At 40.5% G+C, this 20,548-nt stretch overlaps 1 protein-coding gene and 1 long non-coding RNA gene across 3 annotated transcripts in view; both read right to left on the bottom strand.

Moving 5' to 3' along the window:
• Positions 1-20,233, bottom strand: part of UBE2D2 (ubiquitin conjugating enzyme E2 D2) — a 48,563-nt gene extending 28,330 nt beyond the window's left edge. The window contains exon 1 of one of the 2 annotated variants that reach the window (XM_008141580.3): positions 19,759-20,233. In XM_008141580.3, coding sequence (XP_008139802.1) covers positions 19,759-19,782 — 24 coding nt within the window. In that variant the 5' untranslated portion in view covers positions 19,783-20,233. Of the gene's footprint in view, positions 1-16,612; positions 16,664-19,758 lie in introns of those variants that run through there. The other variant, XM_054717928.1, reaches the window with a different exon arrangement.
• On the bottom strand, positions 9,462-13,857 carry LOC129149487 (uncharacterized). Its single transcript, XR_008556389.1, has 2 exons — positions 13,658-13,857; positions 9,462-9,818 (listed from the first exon to the last, which is right to left on the bottom strand). It is a non-coding gene; the product is annotated as an uncharacterized LOC129149487 (long non-coding RNA).
• Positions 20,234-20,548: the final 315 nt, after the last annotated feature.

The raw sequence follows: 20,548 nt of genomic DNA, 5'->3' as shown, positions 1-20,548 counted from the left end.
CCTTCCACTGTCTCTAAAAATAAATGGAAAAATATCTGGGTAAGGATTAACAAAAATAAAATAAAATATCAGGGAGACCACTTTGTAAAGTATATGACTAACCACTATGCTATACACCTGAAACTAATCCTATATAATAAAAGGCTAATATGCAAATTGACTGAACGGCAGAACAACCAGTCACTATGACGTGCACTGACCACCAGGGGGCAGGCACTCAATGCAGGAGCTGCCCATTGGTGGTCAGTGCACTCCCACAGGGGGAGCGCCACTCAGCCAGAAGCCGAGCTCACAGTGCATTGGCGGTGGCAGGAGTCTCTCCTGCCTCTGCAGAAGTTGGACATCCCCTGAAGGCTCCCGGACTGTAAGAAGGCGCAGGCTGGGCTGAGGGACTGCCCCCCCCCCCGAGTGCACGAATTTCATGCACTGGGCCTCTAGTACGAAATAATATTGAATGTAAACTGTAATTGAAAAATAAAATAAAAAGTAGATAAAAGACAAAGATGGAAAGTAGAAATGAAAATATAGGAAGACTAGTCCAAAACCATGCAATGTCCATAAAAATTCCAACTGTTGTTTTTTTTTTTGCTGTTTTATTTTATAGAAATGGCAAGCTCATCCTCAAGTTCATGTGCGAATGGCAGAGACCCAAACACAAAACAATTTTGGGAAAACAAAGTTGGAAGACACACAGTTCCTGATTTCAAAACTTAATATAAATTACAGTATTCAAGACAGTATGGTACTAGCATAAGAACAGACATATAGATCAACAGAAAAGAATTGAGAGTCCAGAAATAAAACCATACATCAATAACCAATTGGTTTCTGACACAGCTGCCAAAACAATTCAGTGGGAGAAAGAGTAGTCTTTTCAACAAGTGGTGCTAGGAGAACTAATGCATACAAACGATAAATTGAGATTTCTCCTACTTCACACCATCTACCAAACTTAACGTAAAATAGATAAAAGACCACCATTTCACACCAGTAAAGACAGTTACTATAAAAACAAACAAACATGCCCTAACCGGTTTGGCTCAGTGGATAGAGCGTCAGCCTGCAGACTCAGGGGTCCCAGGTTCGATTCTGGTCAAGGGCATGTACCTTGGTTGTGGGCACATCCCCAGTAGGGGGTGTGCAAGAGGCAGCTGATTGATGTTTCTCTCTCATGGATGTTTCTAACTCTCCCTCTTCCTTCCTCTCTGTAAAAAATCAATAAAATATATTTTAAAAAACAAAACAAAACAAACACCAGGTAATAACTGTTGGTGAGGATGTAGAAAAACTGGAACCCTTGTGCAGTTAGTGGGAATGTAAAATGGTACAGCCACTGTGGAAAATAGTATGGCAGTTCCTCAAAAAATTAAAAATAGAATTACCATATGATCTAGCAATTCTACTTTTAGGTATATACCCCAAGAGAAGTGTCTAAAAGAGAATTTGCACACCCATGTTCATAGCAGTATTATTCAGAATACCTAAAAAGTGTAAACAATCCAGCCCTGGCCAGTGTTGCTCAGTGAACCAAAAGGTCTTAGGTTCAATTCCTGGTCAAGGGCACATACTTGGGTTGTAGGTTTGATTCCCAGTCCCGGTCGCTTCCTTTTCACTCTCTCTAAAAATCAATGGAAAAATTATCCTTGACTGAGGATTAATTTATCTGTAATAATAAAAGCATAATATGCTAATTAGACCGGATAGCTGGACGTCCTTCTGAATGAAGCCGGGGGACTGTGAGGGCCAAGCCCCTTGCATGAATTTCGTGCATTGGGCCTCTAGTAAACAAATAAATAAAAATGTAAGCAACCCAAGTGTCCAACAGTAGATAAATGGACAGGCAATATGGGGTATATACATAAAATGGAATACTATTTAGCCTTAAAAATGGATGAATTAACTAAGTCAGTCACAAATAGTTAAATACTGTATGATTACACTTATAAGAAATCTAGTCAAAATAGAAAAAGGAGATTGGTGGTTGCCAGGGGCTGAGAGGAGAGAGGATGGGGAGTTATTATTTCATGGGTATACAGTTTCAGTTGTGAAAGATAAAAGATTTCCCAAAATGGATGGTGGTAATGGTTGCACAACAATATGAATGTACTTATTACCACTCAATTGTATGGTAGCTTTGGCTGAGCAGTTCAGTTGGTTAGAGTCGTCCTGATACACCAAAGTTGTGGGTTCAATCCCTGGTCAGAGCACATACAAGAATCTACCAGTGAATGCATGAATAAGTGGAACAACAAATTGATGGATGTCTGTCTGTCTGTCTCTCTCCCTAAAATCAGTAAGTAAAACTAAATATTGTGAATATGATTACTTTTGTATAGCCATAAAGTGAAAAGGCAACCCACAAAATGAGAAAAACTTTGCAAATTACACATCTGATAATGTTTTAGTATCCAGAATATATAAGAAATTCTTACAGCTCAATAAAAAGGCAACCTAACTTAAAAATGGGCAAAGGATACACATTTCTCCAAAGAGGATATACTAGTATATGGCCAATGAGCACATGAAGAGATGCTCAACATCATTTAGTCATTAGAGAAATGCAAACCATAATCACAACGATGTGACACTTGAGATGTACTAGGAAAGCTATCACCAAAATAATAAAGTAACAAACTGGTGAGGATGTAGAGAAACTGGAAACCTCATACATTGTTGGTGGGAATGTTATATAGTACAGCCAGTTTGGAAAACAGTTTGGCTCTCAAAAAGTTAAACATAGAATGACCACACAATTCAGCAATTCCACTCGTAGGTATATATCATATCCAAGAGGAATGAAAACAAATGCTCACAAAATATTTGAAAAGTAAGTTCATAGCAGTATTTTTTAATAGTTACAAAGTGGAAACAACCCAAATGCACATCAGATCATAAATAGAACAATAAAATGTGTAGTATCTATACAATGGAATAGTATTATTCAGCTATCAAAAGGCATTACATACTAATACATACTACAACTTGGCTAAATCTTGAAAACACTGAACAAAAGCAGCCAGACACAAAAGGTCTCATATTGTATAATGCAATTTATATGAAATATCCAGAATAAGCAAATCCCAATAAATAGGGGGTGGGGGTGGAGGGTGGGGACCAGTCCACAAAGTCCAACATTCATAAATAGTTTTTAAAAAGGGAGAACAGAGAAAATGAAGTTAATGAACCATGGGGGAGAGGGAGAATGATTCAAGAAAAGATCTCAAAACTTCAGAACATGCATTTATGGCTCAAAAAAGATCAACTGAATACCCCCCAAAATAAATGAAAATTGACCTACACCACCACACATCATGAAATTTTACAACACCGAGGACAAAGAAATGAAACTGTTCACATATATAGGATCAGGAACTAGAATGGTTTTGGATTGAACAGCAATACTGGAAACTGAATACAATGAAAACACTGACTACAAAAGTAAAAAACAATGCCACCACTACTGGTGGTCCTATCTCAGGCTCTAAGATTAGAGAGATCAAGTTATGTTCATGGTGCAACCTAAAAAACTAATAGCTGGCTCCTTTCCAAATGCCAATAAACAATGCTAGCTTCAAGTTGTTCCTCAAAGTTTGAACAATTTTCTTAACCATCTATCAAAGGAATACTATTTATTTGTATGTGACCTCATACAATTTCGTTTCCACATTAAGTTATAGATTCAACAAAGAATGAAAATAACACACATACACTGAAAAAATAAAAAGGTACTGCATAAGCATGTTTCGGGATTGCCACTGTAAGTCAAACAGATTTTATTAGAGGTTTGTCTTATATGACAGAAATAAAGGTCATAAACTATTTCTCTCTTGAAAAGAAATTCAAGTTTCTGTCTTAAGCCAATTTAATCAGTCTTATCACAGCAATTCACAATTTTAAAAAGAGCCTAAAAACATACGATATAGTCCTGGTAAGATCAATAATTTAAAAGTTCTTATTATTTATTATTCACAAAAGTGAAGCACAATGATTAAATATAAAAATAATCTTTCAATGGACAGGAATCTGGCCTATTACTAAAAAAAGTGATGATATATTATTGCCTTAATGCAATAAGTAAAGAAGGGGAAGTAATTCCCCATCACTTACAACACTGCACCCTTATCAAAACATGAATATTTCTAAATATGCAGATGTCAAGCTCCTTAATTATCAAGAGAAGCCATCGCTCCTGACTAAATTTTAACACTTCAAGCTAAATTAGGTAGGTCTGAATCTTAAATTGAAGCAGAAAGTACATAGATATTGGCCATATCAGTATCTAAAACCTTTTAAAATATATATATATATTTTTTTTATTGATTTCAGAGAGGAAGGGAGAGGGAGAGAAACATCAATGATGAGAGAGAATCATTGATTGACTGCCTCCAGCATGCCCCCCACTGGGGATTGAGTCTGCAACCTGGGCATGTGCCCTGACCAGGAATCGAACCATGACCTGGTTCATAGATCGATGCTCAACTACTGAGCCATGCTGGCTGTGCTAAAAACTTTTTTATACATAAAATATTTCCTAATGAAAGATAAATTTCGGGCCCTAGCTGGTTTGGCTCAGTGGATAGAGCGTTGGCCTGTGGACTGAAGGGTCCCAGGTTCGATTCCGGTCAAGGGCACACGCCTGGGTTGCGGGCTCGATCCCCAGTAGGGGGCATGCAGGAGACAGCCGATCAATGATTCTTTCTCATCACTGATGTTTCTATCTCTCTCCTTTCCTCTCTAAATCAATAAAAAAAAATATTTTTTAAAAAGAAACTTCGGGACTCCAGGTATTTTTAGGAGACTACTGATTACTAGAGTTACCAAAAATTGTGTCAGAAGAATAATACTAAACTAAAATTATGGTCTTAGTTTTCTCCAAGAATGGGCTATAGAAAATGCTATGTTCCCTAGCTTGGAAAAGTACTATGAGGTCACCATCACTGGGTTGAACTTCTGTTTTAAGTTATGTTCTACATGACTAGCACTACTGTTTTAAATAGTTTTTAATCTAATTATTTATGTCAAATAAATCATGTGTTTTACTTAGTTTAAAAATGGTGCCTGGCCCAAATGGCTCAGTTGGCTGAGCTTGTCCTATGCACTGAAAGGTTGCAGGATCAATCCCTAGTCTGGGCACGTACAGAAGGCAACTGATAGATGTTTCTCTCTCACACTGATCTTTTTATCTTACTCTCCCTTCCTCTCTCTAAGCATGTCAAGTGAGGATTAAAAAAACAAAAAAAAAAGCACTGGTTGATTTGGCTCAGTGGTTAGAGCATCAGCCTTCTGACTGAAGGGTCAAGGGTTCCATTCCCAGTCAAAGGCATGTACACCTCGGTTGAAGGCTTGATGCCAGGCCCAGGTCAGGGTGTAAACAGGAGGCAATCAATTGATGTGTCTCTTTCACATCAATGTTTCTCTCCCATCCCTCCCCTCCACTCTCTAAAACAAACAAACAAATCAATGGAGAGAATATTCTCAGGTGAGGATTTAAAAAAAAATAAAAATGGTGAGGACATCCACAGAGGGATGGGCATGACCCAGTACAGGATGTCCAAGTCAGGACAGAGTTATAAAGGGCATCTGCAGAAAGTAAGAATGGTATCTATGTAGGTGAGCCACAGCAATGGGAGGTTGATTATATACATGGGAACTGATCAAATGAGTAAATAAATATATTAAGTACTATAGAAGATATGTTTCTCACTGTCAGAAAAGGAATACCCATACTGAAAAGAATTATAGGGTAAGCCCTGTGGTACTGAACTGTAGCCCCAGGCAATTCTGAGCTAGAACCACCTAAGACATTCTCAAATTCCTGATCTTCAGAAATTATGTGACAATAAATGCTTGTTATTTTAAGCAGCTAAGTTCTGGGTACTTTCCTATGCAGGATTAGATTTAAAAAAAATACAAACAGGGTAAGTACATGTCTCCTAATAAGTCACTTATTCACTATGAAGGGAAAAGGTATACTGGTAGACATCACCTTAGTCAAGGGATGGAAGTAAAAATTCCCAGTAATGGGTCAAAGTAAAACTGCATACCCCCTGACAGAATCCAACCAAGATCATACATTACTTGATGGGATACAAAGAATGGGATACAGCACTGCTACTGATACTCCTTCCAAAGATATATGGCTTAAATCTGATCACGAGAAAATATCAGACAAACCCAAGCTGAGGGTCATTCTCCAAAATAACTGAAATATTTATAAGACATTGCTATTACAATACCATGGAGTTGTGTTGTTTTTTTCCTTTTCTTTTTTGGTTGGGGTGGCAATGAAGTGAAATGCTAAACAGACAATATTGACACCTAAGATTTCAAGATTCCCCCAATTTCATGGGTTGACATTACTGGACTATAATTTCTAAAAGTATCAAGGTCACAAAGCCAAGGAAAAACTAAGGGAATGAAAGACACTAAAGACAGATAACTAAATGCAAGATAACTCTGGACTGGATCTTTTCCTATTATTATAGGACATTATTGGAACAACTGGCAAAACTTGAATGGGATCTGGGAATGAGATGGCAGTGAGATCTCAATGGAAATTTCCTAATTTGATGACTGTAATGTGATTGTGTAGCAAAATGTCACGGTTTGTAAGAAATACGCATTAAAGTATTTGGGTTAGATGAGGCATCATGTTGACTGTTTACTCTAAAATGGTTAAAGAAAAAATATTCTAAGTATTATATTTGTAACTTTTGTAGGTTTGAAATTGTTTCAAAATTTTAGAAAGTTAGCCCAACCAGTATGGCTGTGGTTGAGCGTCAACCTATGAACCATGAGGTCACGGTTTGTTTCCCAATCAGGGTACATGCCCAGGTTGTAGTTAGAGAATATACTGGATTGAATGGTCCTCAAAAAGATACGTGGCACATCTTAATTTCTGGGACCTGTGAAGGTTACCTTATTTGGAAAAAAGGGTCTTTTGTAGATGTAATTAAATTAAGGATTTTTTAAAAATTTACTTATTGGTTTTTAAAGAGAAAAGGAGAGACATCGATTTTGTTATTCCACTTATTTATGCATCGATTGGTTGCTTCTTGTATGTGCCCTGACCAGGGATTGAACCTGCAACCTTGGGGTATCAGGACAACACTCTAACTAACTGAGCTACCTGATTAGGGTTAAATTAAGGATCATGCCCTAGCCAGTTAAGCTCAGTGGATAGAGCGTCAGCCTGTGGACTGAAGGGTTCCAGCTTTGAATCTGGTAAAGGGCATATGGCCGGATTGTGGGCTTGATCCCCAGTAGGGGGTGTGAAGGAGGCAGCTGATCAATGATTCTCTCTCATCATTGATGTTTCTATCTCTCTCTCCCTCTCCCTTCCTCTCTGAAATCAATAAAAAATATATTTTTTTAAAAAAATTAAGGATCTTTTTTTTTTTTAATTAAGGATCTTAATCATCCTGGATTATATGTGTAAGCCTTAAATTTAATATCAAGTGTCCTTATAAGAGACAAAAGAGAAGACACACAGTGGGGACGGTGATGAAGATGAAGGCAGAGATTGAAGGGATGTTGCTACAAATTAAGGAAGCAAGGAATGCTTAACAGCCAGCCACCAGAAGGAGTGTAACCCAGAGGGAGTGTAACCCTGCTGATTTTGGACTTCTGGGTTCCAATACTGTGAGAGAATAAACTCTCTTGTTTTAAGCCATTTAGTTATTTGGTAATTTAGAGCAGCCCTATAAAACTAATATAGATGGTATAAATAAGGAGACATTTAATCTAAAGGAAATCTATGAATACTATTATTTTAAGGAATCTACTTCTAAACAGATATCATTGCCACTTCTGTAAAACAACTCTGATTTTTCAAAAATGCCATCTGATATAAGCCCTTACGAAGTTGGCAAAAGAATACTATCATTTACACTGGCATGATGCTCTTCAAGTGGTAGGGGGAAGTGCTCAAAGGACACCAGCAGATACTTCTATTATAAGATGTTAAAGAGAATTTTTTTCACTTCTAAACCAACAAAAATATCACATGTATTAGAAACACATTCAGGAGATAATATTTTGAAGTTTGCTGAAGAAAAAAATTTGGAATTCAGTCCTGTTTCCCACTTAGAAGTAGTATAAGACATTACTTTTACAACACCATGGTGTTTTCTTTTTTTGTTTGGGGTAGCAATGAAGTGAAATGCTAAACAGACAACACTGACGCCTAAGATTTCAAGATTCTACCAATTCCATGGATCAACATTACTGGGCAGTTAAGCCACAGAGATAATTAATATTAAAAACTATGTTTTGCCCTGGTCGCGTGACTCAGTTGGTTGGAGTGTCTTCCCTTACACCAAAAAGGTTGAGGTTCAATTCTCGGTCAGGGCACATACAGGAGGCAACAGATCAATGTTTCTATTTCTCTCTCTGTCTCTCTCTCTCTCTCTCTCTCTCTCTCTCTCTCTCTCACACTCACACACACACACACACACACACACACACACTCAATAAAAACATCACTGGGTGAGGATTTCAAAGCAAAAACTACCTTATGTAGTCCATATTTTCTTTCTACTCACCCTCTACAGGCTTGCAGGGTATGTGACATTATCCCCATTCTGTACACAAGTAAGCTGAGGCTAAAGAAAACCAGCTAAGTGAGTTGCCTAAGGCCACAGTGTTAGAACATGACTCAGTAAGCACGGTGCTCCAAAATCCTATTTTGTCCCCACCACACCACTTGCTGTTGGCATTTCCTGAATGTTGTTGGCAAAACTGAATGCCTACTTTGCACCAGACACTTAGTAATATGAAGGGAATATAACAACTAAGACAGACTTTGACCAGGAGAGCTCAGGCTAGAGGGGGGAGTAATCAATCATGTCCAAATACTAAGAAACAGTTATAAAATGGAACCCTACTGCCTGCATGTCTGGGGCATACTTCACAGAGAAGCCATTTCTGTTGGATCTTCAATGATGAATAAAGAATTCAGCAGAATACATTCTCTGTATAAGGAAAAGTACAATGACTGTAGGAAAATGATTCTCAGCAGGACCAATTAGAACTGTTTCCATTACAGTAATATTTCTCTTGAGATACTAATATGTATTATAGGAATAAAGGTGGCAATATTTTTTGACCTAAATTTTGTCCACTTTTAATACTTAAAAAAAAAACAAAAACCCACCCTCACCTGAGGATGTTTACAAATTTGAGAGAGAGAGAAATATCAATCAGTTGCCTCCCCTATACGCCCCAACCAACTGGGGGATCCAACAGCAACCTAGATATCTGCCCTGACCAAGAATTCAACCTGCAACCTTTTTGGTGTGAGGGACTACACTCCAACCAACTGAGCCACCTGGCTGGGGCTACTTTTAATATGTTTTTAAGAAATATTAATAAAAAAAAAAGAAATATTACATATTTCTGCAGATTTAAAGGAATAACTTGCCTCAAGAAACTTGCACACACAAAGCAAATGATAACCAATGTTCTGATGCACAAAAACATTTAATCATAGGCCTTACTATTTGACTCCACTAATCTTTTACTTCTTGTTATAATTCAATATACATTTGAGAAGTTACTTAACAAAAATTATTGTATGTTAAATATTTCTAATATACTAACCCGTTCCCCACTGACTTATAGCTAGAATATGGAAGTTATAAATAAAAATCAAAGTTGGCACTTTCAGCGGTGCATCAGCCGGGGTGCAGAGGCGCAGGACTGGCACCATGTTCCTAACAGCGCTCCCATGCCACAACCGCATTCCTGGCCAGCAGTGGATCGAAAAGCAGCAGCGACTGCAATCTGTGTCCTTCCATGCGAAGCAGAATCTGGTCTGCCTGGAGATGGAGGCAGAGAATCACTACTGGCCACGCAGGAGTTTGGGTACATTGCGCCTTCAGGGCAGCCACCTTCCAGGCCCATCAAGGCCAAGTTCCCTCAGCATAGGATGCTGGTCGACCCTTTCAGCCACCTCAATGTCACCAAGAAGTGGTTCTCAACCTTTCTAATGCCGCAACCCTTTAATACAGTTTCTCATGTTGTGGTGACCCCCAACCATAAAATTATTTTCGTTGCTACTTCGTAACTGTAATTTTGCTGCTGTTATGAATCATAATGTAAATATCTGTGTTTTCCGATTGTCTTAGGCGACCCTGCTAGGGGTTCTTAACCTGTGGGTCTCGACCCACAGGTTGAGAACCACCACTGTAGAGCCTAAGACCATTGGAAAACAGATACCGTATTTTCCGGCGTATAAGACAACTTTTTAACCCAGGAAAATCTTCTCAAAAGCCGGGATTTTATACGCCGGAAAATACGGTACTCACTCTCAGCTCCAGCACTGGGACAGCGGCTTGCGGGGGGGTGGGGGGGGGGTGGGGGGGGTGGGGGGGTGGTGGGGGGTGGTGGTGGTGTACAGCTACCGGATTTTGAGAAGATTTTCCTGGGTTAAAAAGTCGTCTTATACGCCGGAAAATACGGTATTTACATTACGATTCATTAACAGCAGCAAGATTACAGTTATGAAGTAGCAATGAAAATAACTTTATGGTTGGGGATCACCACAACATGAGGAACTGTATTAACCTTTTGCACTCGGATGTCGAGTCACTCGACACGGTTAAAATCGGTAGCAGGAATCGAGAAAAAAGCAAGTAAGTACAAAGGGTTAAAGGGTCGCAGCATTAGAAAGGTTGAGAACCACTGCACTAGAAGAATGTGACTTTTGAGGAAACTTGACTTGGGGTGGCAAACATACAATAGAATATACAGATGATGTATTGTTGTATTGTATACCTGAAACCTGGTAATTTTATTAACTAACTAGAGGCCCAGTGCATGAAATTTGTGCACTGAGGGCAGAAGGTCCCTCAGCCCAGCCTGCACCCTCTTGCAGTCCAGGAGCCCTTGGGGGATGTCCAACTGACAGCTGCATGCCTAAGCCATCATCAGACATCCTTAGAGCTGCCACAGAGGTGGCAGAGGCTCCCACCACCACCGTTGCACTCACCATCTATGAGCTTGGCTCAGGGCTTCTGGCTGAGCTGCGCTCCCCCTGTGGGAGTGCACTGACCACCAGGGGCAGCTCCTGCGTTGAGTATCTGCCCCTGGTGGTCAGTGCATATCATAGCAACTGGTCTTTCTGCTGTTTGGTCAATTTGCATATTAGCTTTTTATTATATAGGATGTCACCCCAATAAATTCAATTTTTAAAAGGAATGTAGCCAAAACCGGTTTGGCTCAGTGGATAGAGCGTCGGCCTGTGGACTGGGGGGTCCCAGGATCGATTCCGGTCAAGGGCATGTACATTGGTTGTGGGCACATCCCCAGTAGGGGATGTGCAGGAGGCAGCTGGTCGATGTTTCTCTCTCATTGATGTTTCTAGCTCTCTGTCCCTCTCCCTTCCTCTCTGTAAAAAATCAATAAAATATATTTTAAAAAAAAAAAAAGGAATGTAAATAAAAATCAGTCCTTCGATTTTTAAACCCCAAGTGAGATTATTTTAAGATAAACATGAGCAAAGCATATACTTCTCGTTTTTTAAACTAGGTGGCCTATGAAACAATGTTGGTACTAAACTAATTGTATAAATATTGGAAATTTGCAGCTTTCATTTTTTTGCTACAATGCACCTGTTTGAAACAAATTTTCATATTATACTATAATGAAAACAATATACAATAACATATTTAATGCAGAACCTGATGAGGATCCCTTTTATTACATAAGAAAACACTATTCAAGTGTATTTTATTTTATAACAAAACGACAATGAATGAAGGTCCATATTAATATATTTTGTTTTTAAATAATTTACTTAAACTTGTGCTTGTGATATTTTGATTATATATTTTTATTAATTTACCTGGTGCCCTTTATGCTGTCAATTTTTTTAAAAATATACATTTTTATTGATTTTTTTACAGAGAGGAAGGGAGAGGAATAGAGAGTTAGGAACATCAATGAGAGAGAAACATCGATCAGCTGCCTCCTGCACACCTCCTACTGAGAATGTGCCCGCAACCAAGGTACATGACCTTGACTGGAATCAAACCCAGGACCTTTCACTCTGCAAGCTGACACTCTTTCCACTGAGCCGAACCAATTAGGGCTGTGCTGTCAATTTTAAGCCAAGTGTGCATTATTTCATGAACTCATTTGTGCCCATCAATAATAATAGTTTGAAAAGTATTCTAATAAAGTTGGAAAACACTAGATATGAGGAAAGAGGAGACAGTTTATCACCATCTGAGGGAAATGAGTGATAACCATGTTAACTGTTACAAAAGTTAAATAAAAAATGAGGTATCCACTGAATCTGGCAATTAAGTAACCTTACTAAACTTGAACAGACTATTCTTTCAAGAACTTTTGAGCACTGAAATGCCAGAGATGGGAAGGATAAAGAAGAGGAAGGCATTGGCTCTAGTGGGGGAAGGGAGTTAAAGGTTTTTTTGTCTGTTTTGTTTTTAGGATGTGGAAAATCCTGGATAACTTTGGGTGCTGAGGGGAATTAGTAGAGAAGACATTGGAACTAGGAGCACAGGATCTGGCAGAAAGAAAAAAATGGAAACCAAAGTTAGCTTGACAAAGGGGAAAGTATAGCTTATCCAGAGAAAAGAGGCTGGAGAAAAGAGAAAGAACAATGATTAAGGTAATTTTCGAGCAATGGCTGGCTCTGTAGTCAAAAATGCTTTAATCTAAATCCTGGCTCTTCCTACCATAACCATATAATGATAGGCAAGTTTATTTACTGTACTTTCCAGCGTATAAGACGACTGGGCGTATAAGATTTTCCTGGGTTAAAAAGTCGTTTTATACGCCGGAAAATATGGTATATTGGACTATATTAATGGGATTAGATATAATGGATTAGATATATTGGACTACTGTATTTTCCGGCGTATAAAATGACTTTTTAACCCAGGAAAATCTTATACGCCCAGTCGTCTTATATGCCGGAAAATACGGTACTTCTCCAAGTCTCCACTGTCTCATCTAACCAGGGAGAACAGAATTCTAATAGGGATATTCAGATTAAGTAATTCTGATACAGAGTACTCTAAACATGGTAGCTGTGCGGTTTTGTTTTTGTTTTGAAAGGCCTCAAAGGAAATAAAAAAAAATTCACACTTAAAAATCTTCTATTTTCGCCAAAACCGGTTTGGCTCAGTGGATAGAGCGTTGGCCCGCGGACTGAAAGGTCCCAGGTTTGATTCCAGTCAAGGGCATGTACGTTGGTTGCGGGCACATCCCCAGTAGAGGGTGTGCAGGAGGCAGCTGGTCGATGTTTCTCTCTCATTGATGTTTCTAGCTTTCTATCCCTCTCCCTTCCTCTCTGTAAAAAAAAATAAAAAACAAAAAATCAATAAAATATATTTTTTAAAAAATCTTCTATTTTCTCTGTAAAGTAGGTAATTGGGTCACCTACTGAGATTAAAAGTGTTTAAGGAGGCAAGAAAGTGATTCTTAATCTTTTAGAGAGATTAAAAAACTCATTTGACTCATGAATATATGGAGGACACAACATCCAAAATTTGCATAGTTTCAAGGGAGTTAGAGATACCTCTCCAACAATAAAGAGATGTTAAGGAAAAGATCTTCTGGTTCCAGAACATAGCTTTAAATACCCAATTGTTTGAACAAAAGAAAAAGACTGCATCTTCTATTTACATACCTAACTTAACTGCTATATAAGGGGTACATGGCCTGCCAAAAAGACAATGGACACAGTCAAGAAATCCAGGTTCTTGATCCAACCCCAGTAAGTCACATGGCCTTTTCAGAAAGCAGCTCTGAGATGTGTTGCAATGCTAAACATTTATGATTTTACTAGAGGCCTAATGCATGGATTCGTGCACTGGTGGGGTCCCTCGGACTGGCCTGCGGGGATCAGGCTGAAACTGGCTCTCCGACATCCCGAGGGGTCCTGGATTGTGAGAGGGTGGTTCTCGGGTGCCGCACTCCGGAATCAGGCTCCCTCTTCTTTGGTTCCAGGTGCATCACCTAAGAACCTCAGCTGCCAAGTCACTGCAGCTTGGTAGCTCCTGTGTTGCACATCTGCCCCCTGGTGGTCAGTGCATGTCACAGCTACCAGTTGGCCGGTCGCTTAGGCTTTTATATATATAGATTACTTGATATCTCGATGACTCTGTAGTCAAAAGAACAAATTATACTTTATTTTTCTGTTATCATTTATTATGGCTTTGAAGGTTAGCCTAGGAACCTAACCAGCAAAACTTTATTTCTACAGAAAAAACAAGTGTGCTTCTGCATTTCTGCAGATGTTCCTGGCAGCATCAGGCATGAGTCAGGTATTCCTATCCTAAGAACTGCCTAGGAACTGCCTAGGATATTTTAGCAGTCCTCTCTCTCTAGGCTAAAATATCCAGAAATGGACTTTGTCAACACTTCCTCTTTATCAGGCAACAGTACAGTAATACTCAGGGGAAACTTTAAAGAAAACCTAGATTTGCCTGGATGGTGTTGCTCAGTGGTTGAGCACTGACCTATGAACCAAGAGGTCAGGGCACATCCCCAGGTTGTGGACTCTATCCCAACAGGGAACATGCAAGAGGTAGCTGATCAATGATTCTCTCTCATCATTGATGTTTCTATCTTTCTCCCTCTCGCTTCCTCTCACAAATCAATAAATATATATATAATATATATACATGTTTTTAAAAGAAAACCTAGATTTAGTAACAATTCTTCTTCAATGATGGCTATTTAAATTACATGTAAATAGCAACCTAGAAAAGGCAAGGTTTTTCAATTCAATGAAATTTTTGTAAAGTAAAGCATCCTTTTCTAAACAAACAAATAAAAATAATAACTTCCTGGAGATTTCAAGAAGTTTTCCTTTTGGAGTAAGACAGTATGTCTGCTTTCCAAGACAGAATTAATTCAAACAGCTATCTTAGGCCAACCATTGATTACATCAAGATTCCCAGTACTCCACGGGACTATTGCAATTTTGTTTCATCATTTTGACTGGAATTCACTCAACCCTTACCTCTGATAACATTAATGTAATACTACTTGTATCACACTTCTAGTACAGTATTTTAAAATAATTTTTTTTAATTTAGTATATTTATAAGTGTTTCAACTCCTTTCCCATATCTTTAAGAATCAACCTTTGGTAATGTTCAAATCTTAGACATTTTGAAAGTACGCAGCCTACAGAAAGATGATTCATAACATGAACACATCATAATGAAGTTAAGATTAAGATGTAAACTTCTTCTATGGAATCAGTGCATCTACTAAATTGGCTTTCCCTACAACTTTAGACATAACCATATAAAACCTAAGCAAAGTTAATTAGAAGTTTACATAAACTACCTAATCTTTCCCATCTACATAAAGCAATACTTTGAAACTTTTAAAAAGATAGAAAATACGGCTTAAATTATTTAATCCTTATACTCTTAATTACTTACTGAACCTCACTTTTGTTATTTTTAATTCACATATTAAACTGGTGCCTACCAACTTACCAAAAGAATGCGGTGGCTGTTTTAAAATTTGAATTGGAAAAAAAATAAAATCAAATAAAATTTGAATTGGCTGTCAAAAATCTGGATTTGTGGCTTCCAGGGAGCGGGGAGGGGTGCAGAGAGGTGCGGAGGGGTGCGGAGGGGAGGGGAGGGGAGGGGAGGGGAGGGGAGGGGAGGGGAGGGGAGGGGAGGAAGATAGATCTGGCAACATTAGGCTCACAGATTCTGGCAATAGCAACACTTGGAGAGATTGGGTAGCAGCTGCCCTCTTTTGACAGCACATGCAACTTCTAGCTCTCCCACCCCCACCCCCACCCCCAACCCCCCAATTCTCTTTGCTCACTGGGGTTACCTGCCTGACCTTTATAACCATCGGAGTTTGAAATCTTTATTTTACTGAGAATTGTATGTATGTATGTATGTATGTATGTATATACGTATTTATTGACTTTTTTTTTTAAAATATATTTTATTGATTTTTACAGGGAGGAAGGGAGAGGGACAGAAAGCTAGAAACGTCGATGAGAGAGAGACATCGACCAGCTGCCCCCTGCACACCCCTCATTGGGGATGTGCCCGCAACCAAGGCACATGCCCCTGACCAGAATCGAACCTGGGACCTTCCAGTATGCAGGCCGACGCTCTATCCACTGAGCCAAACCGGTTTTGGCTACTTATTGACTCTTAAGGAGCCTTAACAGAAGCTAGTCATAAAAATCTTAACATGGTTACAGAGAACAAATTGATGGTCACTGAGAGGGGTATTGGGAGAATGGGTGAAAAAAAGTGAAAAGGATTAAGAAATACGAACTGCCAGTTATAAGCATAGTCACGAGAACATAAAGTACAGCATAGGGAATATAGACAATAATATTGTAATAACTATGTATGGTGTCAGGTGTACACTATATCGGGGTAATCACTTTGTAAGGTATATAAATGTCTAGTCACTATGTTGTACATCTGAAACTAGTAAAAATATTGATGTCAACTGTAATTGGAAGATATATTTTTTAAAATCTTCAACATAGTAACAGACTAAATCAAGTCCTGGCCTGTACGGCTCAGTTGGTTGAGCACTGTCTAATGTACCAAAAGGTCGCTGGTTCAATTCTGGTCAGGGCACATACCTGTATTGTGGGATCGATCCCCAGTAGGGAATGTGCAATCCGTGTCTCTCTCTCTCCCTAAAATCAATAAAAACATATTTTGAAGGGGAAAAAAAGAAATAGACTAAGTCAAGTAATGATCCTGGCAGTAAAGCTATGTATAACAAATGTTAACTATAACTAGCAGAATACCATTAAAATGTACAATACACTGTTGATGTTAAGAAAAGTTCTTAGTATTCTAACTGGTCTATCTTTAATTCCTCTAAGATTCAAAATATTCAGCCTTAAACTGTTCCCAAAAATAAAGAAATTAACCCTGTATTTCAATCTTATGGTACTGTAAGAGCACCAAAAAGCCTCCTGCATATGTATTAACAAAAGTAAAAAGAAAAACAGGAAGCGATCTCTGATCAGCCAAAGAGACCACACAGTTCACAGAATACATGAAGCCCTCTTCATTCAGAGCCTACTGGATCTTATTTTAGACATAATTTTAATAAGCTCCGTGATCTGGTTTCCCAGCCCACAACAGATGAGATGCAGCCAACTAGAAAAAGTCTGGGGGTGGTGCTGCTAGAGGCAAACACTCAAAGCAACAAAATCAAAGCTCAAGACTAATAAAGTCAGCAGAAAAACCTCAAAACATACCAGGCTGGGGCCATTTGCTGTAGATACAAACAATCCCAGAGGGTCCCGATCCCTGCACAAAACTACACTGGATGTTCACAATGACCCTCTTTGGTACACTGTTAAAACATAGGTCAGGAGATCTTAAACTGTATATCAAAATGAAGTCCATCAAAAGCTTTTTCCAAATAAGACATAGCATTGTCAAATTCACAGAATACTATTTCCCTCTGTCAAAGAAACAAGATAAGGAATTCCTCAAGATGCCACATGTCAAATGTACTTGTTTTTAGCAAAATTTTATTAGAACCCTGATGCAGCAGTTCTGATCGTTGAGAGGGTATTCAAATAGAACTAGTTTTTCCAGAGAATGATAATTGGGAAGGTTCAAGACCAAGTCCAATTATATAAGCCACCTAAACCTAAGTCTTTTGGGGATTCCATTGTAGATACATTACTAGGGCTGAGGATAAGACAGGATGATCTCATCCATACCTAGGTAAGTCTGCAACTTAAAACTGGTGTCACACAAAAAGTTTGAGGGGAAAACCTCCATTTTGTTTTCACAATCTTATTGACTAGTATACCAAATAAATTATATTTTTCTAATCCCTGGTAGTCTCAGAAGCTGAACCATACTTAAGGAAGGCTCTAGGTAATAAACCAGGAAGAAAAAAGGTTAATATTGGGTTTCAAAAATTCAAATTATCATTGAATAACCTTGATTTTCCTTATTAAAATTTTTATATGGCCATATTTTAGAGAAAATCTAGAGAATATGTAACTCAAAGAAACCATAATACTGGGGGCAAATATACCTATAAGTTAAAATTCATGTTTTGAGAGCTATTCCCCTCTCTGAAAGAAACACAGGTATCAATCAACGTAGAGATGAAAGGCTACATTTCTTGACTGTAAGTTATCACACATTATACTCACTCCTCTCTAGGTTTTAAAATAAGTGCACAATTTTCTACAGGTAGAATCTTACGTTGACAACTTCCCAACTAGCCTCTATAGGAATCTAGTAATTCCTAAAAGCCTTAAAAATGATGCATGTACATTTTTACTTTGATTACCATTCCTTGATGTGCTCCTGCCCCCTGAATGGTTCTTTAAGATATATTTGATTAAGGTTCGAGCTTCTTTTAACAAATAACCTGCTTCGTTTCAGTACAAGATTTACTTTCTAAATTCTGCCCTTTTTCATTTGTTAGAAATCAAAGAAGCCAAAAGAATTTGGTAAGCATCTAACCTAATTTACAGTAACCAGGTGGGATTAATGTCACTTTAAAGGTCTTTTATCAAGAATGAAAATGAAGACCAACTGCTGAGCTGCAGTGTTTAAATTGTCCAACAACCTGCATTTTCACTGAGTTTAAGGCAAAGTGAAAACTGGTTCTCTTCCCCTTGTATCTCCATCCATCTTTCAAAGTCGCTAGGTTTAATACAGCCAAGTGAAACACCAAACAAAAATCACCAGTGGCACTTCCCCACTTCCTTAAAGGAAAAAAAGAAGATAGTGAAAGGCACTAGAAAGTCACAATATTAGGGGAGGGGTACCCTAAATTTTAAGCCAAGCCAATATTCTAGAAGCAGTATTAGGAAAACCTCCGTATAAATAACTAAATAAAGAACCCTTTGTCTTAAAGGGCAAAGAAGTCCTTTCTAATGGAAAAATCTAACAAAATCCCTTCTAAATTAAAACGGTCTCTTCTGAACGTATCACCTAATTTAATCTTAAAAGAAAATTGCGTAGTTTTCTCCAGTGGCTTTCAATGCTCAGGTTTCTACCTCTACCCTTGCCAACTTAACAGCTTTTCTATTAGATCAATTCCTGCAAACTTGCAGTGTTAATTTCTGACTACGTTTGGCAATCTCAAGGAATAAAATGCTTCTCCCTCTACTTCCCTCCCCATCAAAAGACTCGTGTTTTGTTTCCTTCTGAACTTCCCACTCTAACAGTTTCTGGACAAGTAGAGTGGACCGAAGTGTGCTGCCTCGAGGTGAGAGAACTTAAGAAATACTTGTGGATCGGACAAAAAGGCTTTCTCAGTCTACCTGAGATACCGGCCCCAAGCTCAGGTGGTTCTGTGGAGGGGCCAGGAAGAGGGTGGGGGAGAAAACGGGCAAAGATGGGGCGAGCGCCTCCGACCTCGGTCGAAGGGGCTGCCCCACGCCCCAGCCCCAGCCCCAGCCCCCACTCCTGGCAGCTCGGACAATGGCCCTCCAGCGCAGCAGTCCCAGGCCGGAGAGAGACCCTGGGACACCGTATCACGCAGAACCTAGAAAGGAGGCTGGGGAGAAACGCTGGGCAGACGCACGCACCTCCGGCCTAAGCGCGGGGTGCGCGCCGGGGCCTTCGCGGGCGCCATCACTAGGAGTGGGGTGTGAAGGCCGCCCGGCGAGGCCCTTGCCCACAGCCGTGTCCGAAGAGGCCGCGAGCCCGGCGGAGACGACGGCGGGAAGTGCAGGCCGAGCCTGCTCAGCTGGCTCGCCCAGCGGCCCAAACCCACCGCCGACCTTCGGCCGCTTACCTTGTGGATTCTCTTCAGAGCCATCGCGGGAGGCGGGTGGCGGCCGCCCCCGGAGCGGGGACGGGGACAGGGAAGGGACGGGGAAGGGGCGAAGGAGAGCGAGGCCGCCTCGGTGATCGCGGGTCGACAGAAGATGGAGGGCTCGGAAGCGCGGGCCCGGCGGGACCTACTGAGGGCCGAGGCCCACTCGGCTCCTGGGCCTGCCGCAGCGGTCACCGCATCACCCGGCAGCGGCCTCTTTATGCGCTGCCGCCCGAGCAGCCGCCACCGCCGCCGCGGTAGGGGCCTCTTCCTTCTTAGCTCAGCGCCGCCTCCTCAGCCGTCGCGAATCCCTCCGCCGTGGAGTAAGAGCCCAGGCCTCGGGCTCGGCCGGCGCCTCCCGGTCGCGCAGCCGGAGGGGCAGCCTGCTGCAGGTGGACCGAGGGACGCGCGGGTGGACGGGCGGGCGGCGCCGCCGGGGTGGGGCCGCCCGAGCGCGGGGTGGGCCCAGACCGAGGGGCAGGTCGGGAGGCGCGGGGATTGGCGGGCCAAGGGAAGGAGGGCCGGGCTGCGCCGGCGGCGGAGGGATACGGGCCGCCCCTGTGAGTAGCTTACGTGCCTCCGCCACGGCCGCGGAGAGGCTGACGCCAAGAAGCTCAGGGAGGAGATCTCGCGAGAGCCGTTGCGCGGGTCGAGGGACCTCACGCGCCGGGACCCTGGATTCTCTCTCTTCTGCTCACCCACGCGAGTGTCTTCAGAGATCAGTAAACGTTCAGGGTAGAATGTTTTCCAGGTCCCTTGGTCGTCCCCA

This window comes from Eptesicus fuscus, chromosome 6 (assembly GCF_027574615.1).
Source record: "Eptesicus fuscus isolate TK198812 chromosome 6, DD_ASM_mEF_20220401, whole genome shotgun sequence".
NCBI classification, from domain to species: Eukaryota; Metazoa; Chordata; class Mammalia; order Chiroptera; family Vespertilionidae; genus Eptesicus; species Eptesicus fuscus.
The sequence above is the reverse complement of the archived record's forward strand: the minus strand, read 5'-3'. Positions and strand labels throughout refer to the sequence as shown.